This window comes from Phocoena sinus, chromosome 4 (assembly GCF_008692025.1).
Source record: "Phocoena sinus isolate mPhoSin1 chromosome 4, mPhoSin1.pri, whole genome shotgun sequence".
Lineage (NCBI taxonomy): Eukaryota > Metazoa > Chordata > Mammalia > Artiodactyla > Phocoenidae > Phocoena > Phocoena sinus.
In genome coordinates, this window is record NC_045766.1 from 62,767,877 (window position 1) to 62,783,557 (window position 15,681).

The following is a 15,681-nucleotide window of genomic DNA, read 5'->3' on the forward strand; positions in this document are numbered from 1 at the left end:
AGAGTTCTGTAAACTCACCACCCAGAGTTAATAACTCTTAACATTAACATTCTGGTATATATCCTAGCCTTTGGTATATACCCTGTCACGTGTGTATTAATAAGTGTGTGTGTTGTGCACGCTTGTGCAAGTATATATATATTTTTGTTATTAACAAATATGGAATCACACTATGTGACTATATAACCCCCTTTCCACTTAATTTATGTTGAACATATTTTCATGGCAATAAATATTGACATCTTAATTGCCGTGTAGTGTTCCAGCATATGGTTATAACATAATTTATTTAATCAGTATTGTTAGACATACTGTCTTGCAGTGTTTTCAGTTATTCTCTTAGGAGAAGTTCTTAGAATTAAAATTTCTAAATTAGAGTGACATGTATTTTTTTAAAAATCAGAGATAAAAATCCACCCATTAGTATTTTGACTGGCACAGGCTGATGACTTCTACCTCTCTTGATTTAAGTTTTATAATATTTTTCATGTGTAGGTCTTCTGGATAAGTTCATTCTGAAGGACTTAATGTCTCATTTTAGTGGATAATTTTATCTTTATTTAACTACTTTACAAAAAACTTTTTATTATGGAAATTTTAAGACATAAACAATCATCACCACCTTTCAGCAGTTATACTAAAATGTGGCTAATCTTGATTCACCTTTTTTTCATGGGAGGGGGAGAGTCTGGAGTATATTAAAGCAAAATCCAGACATGTCTTTCTACCTAAATACTTAAGAATGTCTCCCTAACGTATAATAACTTAAAAAAAAAGCCTTTGTCATTTTTACACATAACAAAATTAGTAAGAATTTGCCAGTACCATCTAATAGTTCACATTCAAGTTTCCCTGATGAGTAAAACGTTTTATTACATTCTTCTAATCAGGATATATAGTGGGTTGAATGGTGGCCCCCCAAAACATATGTCCGCATCCTTATCCTTGGAACCTGTATTACTTTCTTTGGCAAAAGATGTGATTAAAGATCTTGAGAAAAGGAATTTATCCTGGATTGTCTGCGTCAGCCGTAAATGCAGTCACATGCCATATAAGAAAGAAGCAGACAGTTTTGAGATGGATAAGGCGGAGGCGTTGAGATGGGCCTAGGCAGTGTTTATTTTTATACCCAGTTTTAGGTATAAACAAAATCTGGAAAAAGACACCCAAGTGTTAATGATTGGCTGGACAGGCTCTGTTGCTTTCTAATTTTTTTTTTTTTTTTTTGCGGTACGTGGGCCTCTCACTGTTATGGCCTCTCCTGTTGCGGAGCACAGGCTCTGGACGCGCAGGCTCAGCGGCCATGGCTCACGGGCCTAGCCGCTCCGCGGCATGTGGGATCTTCCCAGACCGGGGCACGAACCTGTGTTCCCTGCATCGGCAGGTGGACTCTTAACCACTGCACCACCAGGGAAGCCCTGTTGCTTTCTAATTTATAAATTTGTGTTTGGAGTTTAAAAAAAAAAAAAAGGAAGAGGCAATGAGACTACAGAAGCAAGACTGGAGTGATGCTACCACAAGCCAAGGAAGCCTGGAGCCACCAGAGCTGGAAGAGCCTTCCGAGGGAACCTGGCCCCGATGACACCTTGAGTTCAGGCTTCTGGCTCCAAAACTGTGAGAGAATAAATTTCTACTGTTTAAGTCCATCAAATCTGTGGTAGTTACAGCAGTCTCAGAACAGTAATATGGGATCCAGTAAAATGTACACGTTGCCATTGGTTATTATATCTCTTGAGTCTCTTTTATTCAACAGTTGTCTCCTTTCTTGTACTATTATTTACTAGAGAAACCGGGTGTTCCTGCGGAAAATCCCACTTCTGAATTTGGCTTACAACTCCTTGGTGGTTTTTAACTACTTCCTCTGTCCCTTGTATTTCATGTAAACTGGTAAGCTTGATCTAGAGGCTTGATCAGATTCAGGTTGAATTTATTAGGCAAGGATACTTCATTAGTGGTCATACTGTGTTGTATCACATGACGCATAATGTCTACTTGTTCCACTTACTGGTGCTAAGATTGATCTGTAATTCAGGCTGTCAAGAGTTCCTATTCATCTTTCTCTTCTTGGTTTTAAATTTAATTGATGATCCATTATTAAGAGGTACAAAATGGTGATTTTCTAATTCTGTCATTTCTCTATGTTAATTACCTTGAATTCTTCTATAAGAGAAAAACTTCTTATCAACTAACTTGGTTACCCTGAAATGTACTGCAACTAGGAAAAAATATGACTTTTAAAAATTTATTTTATTGAAATATAGTTGATTTACAATATTATATTAGTTTCAAGTGTATGACACAGTGATTTAAAATTTTTATAGATTATACTCCATTTAAAATTATTATATAAAATATTGGCTATTCCCTGTGCTGTACAATATATCCTTGTAGCTTATTTATTTTATACATAGTAATTTGTAAGTCTTAATCCCCTACCCCTATCTTGTCCCTCTCCCCCTCTTCCCTCTCCCCACTGGTTTGTTCTTTATATCTCAGTCTGTATCTGTTATATTCATTTGTTTTATTTTTTAGATTCCACATATGAGTGATAACATGGAGTATTTGTCTTTCTCTGACTTACTTCACTAAGCATGATACCCTCCAGGTCCATCCGTGTTGTTGCAAACGGCAAAATTTCATTCTTTTTTTAAATGGCTGAGTAATATTCCTCTGTGTGTGTGTGTGTGTGTCTGTCACATCTTCTTTATCCCTATATCTGTTGACGGACTTAGGTTGCTTCCATGTCTTGGCTATTGTAAATAGTGCCGTGAACATTGTGGTGTATGTATCTTTTTGAATTAGTGTTCTCTTTTATTCCAGAGTGGAGTTCCTGGGTCATATGGCAGTTCTATTTTTAGTTCTTTTAGGAACCTCCATACTGTTTTCCACAGTGGTTGCACCAGTTTACATTCGTGGCAATAGAGTATGAGGGTTCCCTTTTCTCCACATCCTCACCAACATTTGTTATTTGTGTTCTTTTTGATGATAGCCATTCTGACAGGTGTGAGGTGATATCTCATTTATGGTTCTGATTCACATTTCTCTGATGTTGAGCTTTTCATGTGCCCATTGGCCATCTGTATGTCTTCTTTGCAGAAGTGTCTATTCAGGTCTTCTGCCCATTTTTTAATCAGCTTATCTGTTTTTTTGATGTGAGTTGTTTGAGCTGTTTATGTATTTTGGATATTAGCCTCTTATCAGTCATATCATTAGCAAATATATTCTCCCATTATGTAGAGTGTCTTTTTTGTTTTGTTGATGGTTTTCTTTGCTGTGCAAAAGCTTTTAAGTTTAATTAGGTTCTATTTGTTTATTTTTGCTTTTGTTTCCTTTGCCTTAGGAGGCAGATCCAAAATAACACTGCTCTGATTTATGTCAAAGAGTGTTCTGCCTATGTTTTCTTTTGGGAGTTTTATGGTTTCCAGTCTTACATTTAGGTCTTCAATCAATTTTGAGTTTATTTTTATATATGGTGTGAGAAAATGTTCTAATTTCGTTCTTTTACATTTAGCTGTCCAGTTTTCCCAGCACCATTTATTGAAGAGATTGTCTTTTCTCCATTGTATACTCTTGCCTCCTTTGTTGTAGATTAATTGACCATAGGTGTGTGGGTTTATTTCTGGGCTCTCTTTTCTGTTCCACTTGTCTATGTGCTGGTTTTGTGCCAGTACCATACTACTTTGATTACCGTAGCTTTGTGTATAGTCTGAAGTCAGGGAGCAAGTTACCTCCAGCTCTGTTCTTCTTTCTCAAGATTGTTTTGCCTTTTTGGGGTTTCCATATAAATTTAAAATTATTTGCTTGTTCTGTGAACAGTGCTGTGGGTATTTTGATAGGGACTGCATTGATTCTGAAGATTGCCTTGGGTAGTATAGTCATTTTAACAATATTGATTCTTCCAATTCAAGAACATGGTATATCTCTCCATCTGTTTGTGTCATCTTTGATTTCTTTCATCAGTGTTTTAAGTTCTCTGAGTACAGGTCTTTTACCTCTTTTACCTAGTATTTTATTCTAGGAATAAAATGTGATGGTAAATGGAATTGTTTTCTTAATTTGTTTCTGATAGTTCATTGTTAGTGTATACAAATGCATCCGATTTCTGTATATTAATTTTATATTCTGCAACTTTACTGAATTCATTGATGAGCTCTAGTAGTTTTTTAGTGGCATCTTTAGGATTTTCCATGTATAGTGGCATGTCATCTTGCAAACAGTGACAGTTTTATTTCTTCCTTTCCAGTTTGGATTCCTTTATTTCTTTTTCTTGTCTGATTGCTGTGGCTAAAACTTCCAATATTATATTGAATAAAAGTGATGAGAGTGGACATCCCTGTCTTGTTCTTGATCTTAGAGGAAATGCTTTCAGCTTTTCACTGTTGAGTATGATGTTAGCTGTAGGTTTGTCATATATGGCCTTTATTATGTTGAGGTATGTTCCCTCTATACCCACTTACTGGAGAGTTTTTCTTATCGTAAATGGATGTTGAATTTTGTCAAAAGCTTTTCCTGCATCTATTGAGATGATCATATGACTTTTATTCTTCAGTTTGTTCATATATTGTATCACATTTTGATTGATTTGCAGATATTGAACTTGCATCCCTGGGATAAATCCCACTTAATCATGTTGTATGATCCTTTTAATGAATTGTTGGATTAGTTTGCTAATATTTTGTTGAGGATTATTGCATCTATGTTCATCAGTTATATCTGCCTGTAATTTTCTCTTTTTTGTGATATCTTTATCTGGTTTCGGTATCATGGTGATGCTGGGCTTGTAGAATGAATTTGGAAGCGTTCTTTTCTGTGAAGTTTTTTGGAATAGTTTCAGAAGGATAGGTGTTAATGCTTCTTTAAGTGTTTGGTAGAATTCACCTGTGAAGCCCTCTGGTCCTGTAGTTTTGTTTGTTGGGGGTTTTAAAATTACTGATTCAACTTCATTACTGGTAATTGGTTTCTTCATATTTTCTACTTCTTCCTGGTTCAGTCTTGGGAGAGTGTACATTTCTAGGAATTATCCATTTCTTCTAGGCTTTTTGTTTTATTGGTATATAGTTGTTTGCAGTACTTTGTATTTCTGTGGTGTTAGTTGTAACTCCTTTTTTATTTCTGATTTTATTGATTTGGGCCCTCTTTTTTCTTGATGTGTCTGGCTAAGGCTTGTCAATTTTACCTTTTCAGAGAACCAGCTCTTAGTTTCACTGGTTTTTTTAAATGTTTTTTTTGTTGGTGGTGTTTGTTTTGGTCTCTTTCATTTATTTCTGCTCTGACCTTTATGATTTCTTTCCTTCTGTTAACTTTGTGTTTTCTTTGTTCTTTTTCTGGTTCCTTTAGGTATAAGGTTAGGTTGTTTATTTGAGAGTTTTCTTGTTTCCTGAGGTAGGTTTGTATCACTATAAACTTCTTTCTTAGAACTGCTCTTGCTGTGTCCTATTGATTTTGGAGCGTTGTGTTTTCATTTTAATTTGTCTCCAGGTATTTTCTGATTTCTTAGATTTCTTCAGTGATCTGTTGGTTGTTTAGTAGTGTATTGTTTAGTCTCCATGTGTTGTGGGTTTTTTTGCAGTTTTTTCCTTGTATTTAATTTCTAGTTTCTTAATGTTGTGTTGGAAAAAATGCCTGATATGGTTACTGAGGCTTGTTTTGTGGCCTAGCAGGTGATCTGTCCTGGGGAATGTTCCATGTTGCACTTGAAAAGAATGTGTATTCTGCTGCTTTTGGATAGAATGTTCTATATATATCTATTAAATCCATTTGGTCTAACATGTCATTTAAGACCAATTTTCTGTTTGGATGATCTGTCCATTGATGTAAATGGGGTGTTAAAGTCTCCTACTGTTGTTACTGTAAGTTTCTCCCTTTGTACCCGTTAATATTTGCTTTACGTATTTAACTCCTCCTATGTTGGGTGCATATATTTACAATTGTTATATCTTCTTCTTAGATTGATCCCTTGATCATTATGTAGTGTCTTTCTTTGTCTATCGTTACAGTCTTTGTTTTACAGTCTGTTTTGTCTGGTATAAGTATTGCTACCCTGACTTTCTTTTGATTTCCATTTGCATGGAATATCTTTTTTTTTATCCCCTTACTTTCAGTCTGTATGTGCCTCTAGATCTGAAGTGAGTCTCTTATAGGCAACATATATATGGGTCTTATTTTTGTATCTGTTCAGCCACACTGTGTCTTTTGGTTGGAGCATTTAGTCCATTTACATTTAAGGTGATTATTGATAAGTATATACTTATTGCCATTTTGTTAATTGTTTTGGGGTTGTTTTTGTAGTCCACTTTTGTTCCTTTCTTCTTTTGCTCTCTTCCCCCCTTGTGATGTGATGACTATCTTTAGTTTTTTGGAGGGTTTTTTTGTTTTTTGCCACACCCCATGGCATGTGGGATCTTAGTTCCCCGACCAGGGATCGAACCTGCATCCCCTGCATTGGAAGCATGGAGCCTTAACCTTGCCAGGGAAACCCCTATCTTTAGTATTATGTTTGGATTTCTTTCTCTTTTGGGTTTGTTTACCTATTACAGATTTTTCATTTGTAGTTACCATGAGATTTATATATAACCATCTATATATGTGTGATTATTTTAAGTTGCTGATCTCTTAACTTCAAATGCATTTTAACAACCCTGCATGTTTACTCCCCTCACCTAGTGATTACTGTTTTGGGCATCATATTTTACATTTTTTTGTTTTGTGTATCCCTTTCTTATTGTGGATACAGATGATTTTATTACTTTTGTCTTTTAACCTTCCTACTAGCTTTTTACATGGTTGGTTTACTATCATTACTGTATATTTGTCTTTACCAGTGTGCTTTTCTTCCTTTCATAATTTTCATGTTTCTAATGGTCTTTTCTTTTTCATGTAGAGAGTCCCTTTCACATTTCTTGTAAAGTTGATCTGGTGGTGCTGAAGTCTTTTAGCTTTTGCTTGTCTGTAAAACTTTTGATCTCTCCATCAAATCTGAACGAAAGCCTTGCTGGGTAGTTTTGGTTGTAGGTTTTTCTCTTTCATTACTTTAAATATATCATGACACTCCCTTCTGGCCTGCAGAGTTTCTGCTGAAAAGTCAGCCATATGGGGAGTTCCCTTGCATGTAACTCATTGCTTTTCACTTGCTGCTTTTAATATTCTCTCTTTATCTTTAATTTTTGGCATTTTAATTACAGTGTGTCTTGGTGTGGTCCTCTTTGGGTTGATCCTGTTTGGGACTCTCTGTAGTTCCTGGGCATGGATGTCTGTTTCCTTTCCCAGGTTTGGGGAGTTTTCAGCTATTGTGTTGTCAAATATGTTTTCTGCCCCTTTCTCTCTTCTCCTTTTGGGGCACCTATAACTTTTTTTTTTTTTAAATAAATTTATTTTACTTACTTAAAAAAATTTTGGCTGTGTTAGGTCTTTGTTGCTGCGCTTGGGCTCTCTAGTTGCAGCAAGTGGGGCTACTCTTCGTTGCGGTGCACAGGCTTCTTCTCATTGCAGTGGCTTCTCTTGTTGTGGAGCACGGGCTCTAGGCGTGCGGACTTTGGTAGTTGTCGCACACAGGCTCGGTAGTTGTTGCACACAGGCTCAGTAGTTGTGGCTTGTGGGCTCTAGAGTGCAGGCTCAGTAGTTGTGGCACATGGGCTTAGTTGCTCCATGGCATGTGGGATCTTCCTGGACCAGGGCTTGAACCTGTGTCCCTTGCATCGGCAGGTGGATTCTTAACCACTGTGCCACCAGGGAGGTGCCACCTATAACATTTTGATATTGTCTCAGAGGCCTTGTAAGCTGACTTCATTTCCTTTTATTCTTTTTCTATTTTCTGTTCAGCATCAGTGATTTCCACTACTCTGCCTTCCAGCTTATTGATCCATTTCTCTGTATCATTTAATCTGTTGATTCCTTCTAGTGTGTTTTTCATTTCAGTCATTTGTTATTGCATTCTCCATCTCTGATTGGTTCTTCTTTATATTTTCTAAGTCTTTAAAACTTCTAATTTTTTTTTTTCGGCCATGCCACATAGCTTGCAGGATCTTAGTTCCCTGACCACGGATTAAACCAGGGCCTAACTACTGGACCGCCAGGGAATTCCCAGCAATTTCTAACTTCTCACTCTGTTCATCTATTCTTCTCCTGAGTTCTTTGATCATCTTTATGATTGTAAAAATTTTAACTCTTTATCTGATAGGTTGCCTACCTCCACTTCATTTAGTTCTTCTTGGGGTTTTATCCTGTTCCTTCTTTTATAACATGTTCCTGTGTCACCTAACTTTTCTGAATTTGTTTTTATTTCTATGTGTCTGGTAGGTTGGTTATGTTTCCTGACCTTGGAGAAGTGGCCTTTTGTAGAGGACATCCTATGCATCCCAGAAGTATACTCTCCTCTGGTCACCAGTACTATATGCTCTAGATGTGCTCCTAACCTATGTGGGCTGTGTGGGCCCTTTTATTATAGAGGGCTGGTTATTGTGGGCTGTCTGGTAGGAGTGGCTGACCCCTGGTCTGGTTGGTTGCCAGGGTCTGCCTTGTGTGGAGGCTGCCAGCCACTGTTTGGCAGGGCCAGGTCATGTGGCTGGCTACAGAAGCCTGGAGGGCCCTGGGGCTAGTGGTGGCTCACTCTTGGGCAGAACTGGGTTCTGGGGTGGGTGGTTGCGAGCTAGCATTCCTGGATATAGTGTTGGCCTGCTGGTGGTTGGGGCCAGTTCCTGAAATGGCTCACTGTAGGTTCTAGGGTGTCTCAGAGCTGGTGCTGGCCCCACTGGGGTGTGGGGCTGGATCCCAGGGTGGCTGGTTGAATAGTGCATGGTATTTCAGAGGTGGTATTGGCCTGCTGATGCATGGGGCCAGAGCCCAGGGGCTCCCAGAGCCATTGCCAGCTCACTGGTGGGTGGGGCTGGATCCACAGGCCTCTGGCTGAGGTGCCCAAGGTGTCCCAAAGGAGATGTTGGCCTGCTGATGGAAAGGGCTGGAGCTTGGGGCTCCTGAGGGTGGTGCTGTCCTACTGGTGTATTGTCTGAGTCCTGACAAGGCAGGCTGTGGGGCATGGTGGTTCTGTTCCTGCTGTCTGTGCACTGGTGCGTGGGGTCAGTGCCCAGGAGGTCCTGCGGTGTTGGCCCACTGGTGGGCAGAGCTGGCTCCCAGGGTCTCTGGCTGCAGGGTCTTGGAAGTCCTGAGTGCAGTGCCTGTGTACTAAGTGTCTCAGGTCCTGGGTCCTCTGGTGGACAGAGCTGTTTTCAGGGATGGCTCTGGGCTATGGGGGTCTTAGGGCAGCCTGGCTGCTCATGGGTGGGACTGTGTCCCCACATGGCTTGGCCTGAGGGGACCCAGTACTTGGGCCTACAGGCTGGTGGGAGGGGGTAGGGCTGGGTCCCGAGGCTAACAAGCTAGAGGGAGGATTCCAAAATGGCACTTGCCAGCACCAGTGTCCCCACGGTAGAAGGAACTCTCAAAAATGGCCGCTGTCAGTGTCTTTGTCCCCAGGGTGAGCTCTACTTGCTTCCTGCCTCTCCAGGAGACTTTCCAAGTTCAGCAGGTCGGTCTGACTTAGGCTCCTTTCAAATTACTGCTTCTGCACAGGGTCCCAGAGCATGTGAGATTTTGTGTGCACCCTTTAAGAGTAGCGTCTCTCTGGATCTCCCAAAAGTAAGCCCCACTAGCCTTCAAAGCCAAATGTTCTGGGGGCTCATCTTCGTAGTGCACCCCTGTGTTGGGGAGCCTGATGTGGGGCTCAGACCACTTGCTCCTTGGGGAGAACCTCTGCAATTGTAATTATCTTCCCATTTGTAGGTTACCCCCCCCCAGGGGTGTAGGTCTTGACAATATTGCAACTCCACCCTTCCTACCCATCTTTTTCTGGTTCCTTATATCTTTAGTTGTAGATCTTTTCTGCTAGTCTTCTGGGTTTTCTCATTGATAGCTGCCCTGTAAATGGTTGTAATTTTGCTGTGCCCATGAGAGAAGGTGAGCTCACGGTCTTCCTACTCCTTCTTGGCCCAGCCCTATGATGTTTTCCTTTTTTTTAATATATAAATTTGTTTTTGGTTGCATTGGGTCTTCATTGCTGTGTGTGGGCTTTCTCTAGTTGCAGTGAGCTGGGCGCTACTCTTCGTTTTCAGTGTGCAGGCTTCTCATTGCGGTGGCTTCTCTTGTTGTGGAGCACGGGCTCTAGGCGTGCAGGCTTCAGTAGTTGTGGCGCACGGGCTTAGTTACTCTGTGGCATGTGGGATCTTCCCGGACCAGGGCTCGAACCCGTGTCCCCTGTATTGGCAGGCAGATTCTTAACCACTGCACCACCAGTAAGTCCTCTTTCTTGATGTTTAATGAGAAATTGTAACAAGGAACACTGAAGGCTGCTAACCAGAAGCCATTTTTGACTTGAAAGTCCCTTCTTATACATCAGTTAGAATCAAAGACTTTATTGTGTTCAAACTTTTATTTTACAGATGAGGAGACAGGCCTCCAGGAGGCTTTGATATGCACAAGGTTATTTATCTAGTGTACAGGCAACCAGGGAGAAAACGTCTGGGCCTGGGGTTTCTTATTCTCCTGATGAGAAAGTGAGACTGATAGAGATCTGGTACAGGGAAAGAGGCACCCATCCCTGCCTTCAGGCCTGCCCTAGGGCAAAGCTGAGCTATGCCCTGGTTAAGTTCCCTTCACAGCCCCTTGCTCTGTTTGCTGAGCAAGGCCTCCCATGCTGACAGCCAGTTACTGGGGTTTTGAAGGTGCCGGATGCAGGAGGTGGAGGTGTATTCCACCACAATGATTTTTCACAGCCGAGGGAAAGCAAGTCCCAGCGATGAGGGATGACTGGAGGAACCGAGTAAAGGGAGAACTAGACAACTGTCTTCAAACATTAGGGGAGTTGTTCTAAGTAACATGTAGCAGATTCAGTGTGTGGTGGTTGTAGGGTGAGCAGATTTCAGATCAGTGGAAGGAAGATCTAGGAGGCTGGACTGTGTGACGACAGAACTGTCTTGCCTTAGGAGCCGCGTTTCTCCTCGCCGGGGGTGGTGGGGGTGATGGTGGCCAGACTTTGGAGAGAGTTTAGAGGACATTATTCCATATTAGGAAAGTGGACCAAATGACCTCGAAAATCCTTTCCCAGTACTGCTGTTCTGTGAACTTAGAGAAAAGGTTTTGCCAGGTTCAGTGAGGGTGACTGGAAGCAGTTTTGTAGCTATCGAGAATCAGGGACATTCAGGAGTCACAGAAGTCAGGAATCTTTCATATTAGGAATTGTTCCAATTACAGATAAACTGATACAGGGATCCGTTTGAGTTTGGTTTTTCATTCAGAGTTTGCCCTGATCACTAGAGGTTACTGGAGGCAAAAGGGAATATTCTTCACTGTTTATTGTCAGCCACATCTGAGATTAGGTTAGCTCTTAAAATGGGAACAAACCAAGTACCTTGGATCCCTGCTTTTACAAGAGAACACAGGAGAATCGAGGTCAAGTTAGAATATAGTTGTTCCATGAGGTTTCTCCTCATGTTGGCTGTTTCTGTGAGAGCAAGAGCTATTAAGAGCACTCATGGCTTCTAGAGAGACGGTGACTTATGTGGCTGATGTGAGCTAGAATAGAAAATTAACATGCATATGGGGTAAGTCCCATTTTAATTCACCAGCACCTTAAGGGGAATGTAGAGAAGAAACAAAAGGTGGCAACAGCTGACAGTAAACATCAGGAGATTTGCTAGCAGTGGTATTAGACATTAGCGGTAGCAGGTCAAAGATATTTCCATTAGGCTTTAAGACAGTGAAAGATTTGGATGCATGTACAATTTAGGCTGGTCTCTGAATTTCTACAGTTGTGGGCTTCCCTCATCATCGTTCACATGGGGATGCCTGTTGCCCATGTCCTTCCCCAGGGATGCAGGAATAGGACTAGGCCAAATGCTTTCATACTCCGTAAGTCCTCATCCTATCTCTTGTCTACTCAGTCACCGAGACATTCACATCCTAGCTGATGCCAGGTTATCAATTTTCCCCTGCTTCCCTTAGAAGTCCAGTGTTTTCTTCTACCCTTGCTACCTGTCAAGATGACTTCTGTCTAGGGCTAATCATTTCCTCTCTTTTGCTGAAACCCCTCCAAATTTCTATTCTGTCGATCCTTTTCCTCATGTTTTTAAGTTCTCTATGCTGGAATCCTCTTCCAATTTGCAACCTCTTCCTTTCCATAGCTCCATATTGGAGAAAATGAGATTGTCTTGAGGCAAATTTGGAGGGAACCTAACCAGGATAGAAGGGATGTCCAGGCCTCCTCACCACATCTCCTGACATACTTACAGTCGGGCTTCTGGGGAGGGGTGAAGGAAGTACCTCTCCCCTTAAATTGTTAGGTATATTATCCGCTTCCTTCCCCCCACATAAAAGCGAGCTCCTTCCCTGGCCAGGCTTAAAGTTTCTTAAGATAGGGGATGGCCTTACCTAGTTACTGTGCAGTATCCAGCCCTCTAGTTCTGTGGTTCTCAAACCTCAGTGTACATCGGAATCACCCAGGGCTCACTGACGGAGACTGCCCAGGGGCCCACCCTCCACCCTTAGAATTTCTGTCCCAAGGTGGACCCTGAGAACCTGCATATCTAACACGTTCCCAGGTGATGCTGGTGCTGCTGGTCTGAGGAGCACAGTCTGAGCACCACTGACCTAGTTTAGCTTCTCTCCCAAAGACCTGCCTGGAGAAGCCAGCCTCCTCAGTGTAGCTTCCCAGTCCTGACGGTATATGCCACCCATTTCCCTGAAGTCCCCTCAGAGGTGGAATTCAGCTGACACTTTGGGATGGGTGATACTTAGTAAAATAAGAGACCAAGACACCAGGATCTTGTTAGCTGGATATATTTCTTTTTGTTTGTTTTTGTTTTTGTCACAGAACACTGTTTGCAGTAGAGGAAACTGGCATTGCAGTCTGGTGGTAAAATGGCTTGTTCACATAAACCAGTACATGTTCATCCTTTAGCGCAAAAAGCCCTAATGGCGCGTACCCTATTGAAATTCAGGACATCTCCAATATTCTCTCTCTGTTTTTCTTTGTCACTTTTTTTTTAAATAAACATTTTCAAGGTTTGTCCAAAAGAAGGCCATATAGGTTCTTGGCTAGCGGAAGACAATTCAGAACGGCTGTTGCACACTTGGACTGTTACCTTCTCCAGGCTGGCAGCTGATATCTTATTTTTTTTCCAACTCATTTTTATTAAAAAAATAAAAAAATGCTCCAACTATCAGTTTTACAAAATCTCTAAGGGAAACACAAGAGCAAGGTGCTGAGGTAAAAAACACCTGAGGTAGCTTTTTTTTTGTGTGTTTTTCTCGTTAAAAAAATCTGTAAATTTAACGCCCTGGGCCAACGACCTCGTGTAAATTGCTATGTTCCTCCATATTTTTTTTTAAAAGAAAGAAATAATTTTGCTGAATATTGATGGCTTATACACCAAAATGTAAAAAGACAAAATACATTCTTTCTTTGTGGAATTTTTCTTTGTTTGGTTGGTTGGTTGGTTTGATGGGTTACTGTTTTTCCTCTTCCAAAATGCTAGGACAAGTACCATTGACTCTTGTTCTTTTGAGTAACCAAGTGTAAGTTGAGGCTGGTTTGTGTGTTTCGCTTTTGTTCCTTTGTGTGATGTGATACTCAGAGCACTGCTTTGCCTGGGGGGTGCGTAGATATGGGAATTGAGACAGAGGGATGAGGGAATTAACAAGAATGGGGATGGAGAGGATGGGGAAGGAGAGAGGGGGTAGGGGAGAGATAAACAGAGAGAGACAGAGAATTATATAGCAGTATGCAAAAACCAGTTTAAAACCTGTGAAGCAAAGAGAAATGGGTGTGTGAGCTAGACAGGGATGAAGAGAGACAGAGTTTCCTCTTCAGAGAGACGGTATCCCTTCTGTTGACATACACAGGTGATCCAGAACTGCTGTGAGTGTCCTTTCGACGAGATTTCCCTCCCGATGAAATTTGTGTGGGTGGCCTTGAAGCTCCTTACTAAACCGTTAGAACTCCCAAAGCACGACTTTATTCTTTAGAGTCTAGAAAAGCCTGCTTTCTCTTTAAAAAGAAAAAAGAATAACTGATTAAAAATTGGAGTTAGTTGAGTTATCTGATATATTATTTCTAAAATATATTAACGCCGCAGGCACCCTGTGTAACCCACAGGCCACATATCTTAACATCTTTCCCTTCTAATATGTACATACATGTACAGAGACAATTTTCCGCAAAAAGAAAAGGGTATGGATTTTGCTTTGATTTGAACGCATTCACCTATGTTAGTTCAACTAGAAGGGATAGCGTGGTGGGGTTAGGAGAGACCCGAGTGGATGGTGAAGTGGATGGCTGGGAAGCCTGCAGAGGCCCTGGGGGAGCTGGGAGGCCGGGCCCCGGCACGGCTGCCCTCCCGCCTCCTCCCTGGCCCCCCGGAGTCTCAGGGCCTCTGCAGAGCCCCTGGCGCCTCCGCAGACTTCTCATTCCTCAGGATGGTCTTTGGTTTGCTCCCGATCTGGCTGGCTGTGTTTGGTCTCATTCTGTCAGGTGTTGGAAGGGCTACATTCATCCGTTGTTTGCTGGTGCCTGTGGGAGCCTCACTTGCTGCGTTGTGAGGCAACTCCCTGAGGATATTTCTGCTCCTGCTGCTTCACCTGTTGTACAATTTCCCTGATCTTGCGCTGTGCAGTCTGCAGCAAGGGAGAGGAGGGGGACAGGGGAGAAAAGGAACCCAGTTCTGAGGACAAGCAGTGGGGTGTGGGGAAGCAGGGCTGGGACTGGGGGGAAGGAGGCGGTAAACTCAGAAAAGTGTCATCTACCTACTGAGGCCCTGACTCCAGGCCTTTTCTGCCTGGAAGTAAAGTGGCAGAGTTCCCCACCCCCCACCCTGCCGAGGCTGCTGGGTGGAGGGTAAGAGCGTGGGACCCCAGGAAGCAGAACCGGGGCATTAGTGACTAGGGAACCTGCAGAGGTCAGACGGCATCCTCCCTCCCAGCTAACACATGCTCCAACGTCCAACGCTTCGCCGCCTCCCTGCCTTCCTAGAGTTACTACAGAGACAGTGGTGTATGGCAAGGGAAGATGGACAATGGGATGGGGAGAAAGTGAGAAACGGGCCAGACACTCTACCCTGAATAAGTGGAGATAACACATGAACCCAAACCTGTCCCCTCACCCACCCTGCTGCTCCCACTGCAGGGAGAACCCTGCAGACTGAACGCCTACAGGAGCCCAGCCATTGAGACCCACGCCCGGAACACTGGAAGAGCCGGGATGGGAGGGCCCCAGGCGTGGTCTCAAAGGGTGCTGGTGGGGTGCAGGGCACAGCAGCGTGGCAGGTCCTGGCAAAGGCACGGCACTGAGAGCGCAGGCTGACGCTCAGACAAACCTGCAGTGTTGGCTTAGACTGCCTCTGCTCCTTTGGGACAGGGACTGGACTGCTCTATCCCCAAACCCGACCCCCTCCCCCAACAACAAAAAAGCATCAGAAAGAACCAGGTCACGTGATTCTGAGTCACTAGCCCTTCTGACTGGAAGAGAAGCAGCTGTGTGGGGCCCTGAGTCCTAATGGGGGTTGTCACAGTTGAAGCAGAGGAGAGGAAAGAGAAACAAGGGTCTCCTGACATGAGCGTTTAACCCATAATAGTGGAATTCTGGCACCTAGCCGGTCCTCGGGGCCCAAGGGTGGCCCTTGCCTGGTATATGGCTCC

The 15,681-nt window shown here is 42.5% G+C and overlaps 1 protein-coding gene across 9 annotated transcripts in view; it reads right to left on the bottom strand.

Annotated features, from left to right (window-relative positions):
• Positions 1–7,657: 7,657 nt before the first annotated feature.
• Positions 7,658–15,681, bottom strand: part of IGF2BP2 (insulin like growth factor 2 mRNA binding protein 2) — a 165,024-nt gene continuing 157,000 nt past the window's right edge. For 8 of the 9 annotated variants that reach the window (XM_032631554.1, XM_032631560.1, XM_032631555.1 and 5 more), the window contains one exon: positions 12,810–14,661. In XM_032631554.1, the coding sequence (XP_032487445.1) occupies positions 14,569–14,661 (93 nt within the window). In that variant the 3' untranslated portion in view covers positions 12,810–14,568. Of the gene's footprint in view, positions 11,113–12,809; positions 14,662–15,681 lie in introns of those variants that run through there. The other variant, XM_032631556.1, reaches the window with a different exon arrangement.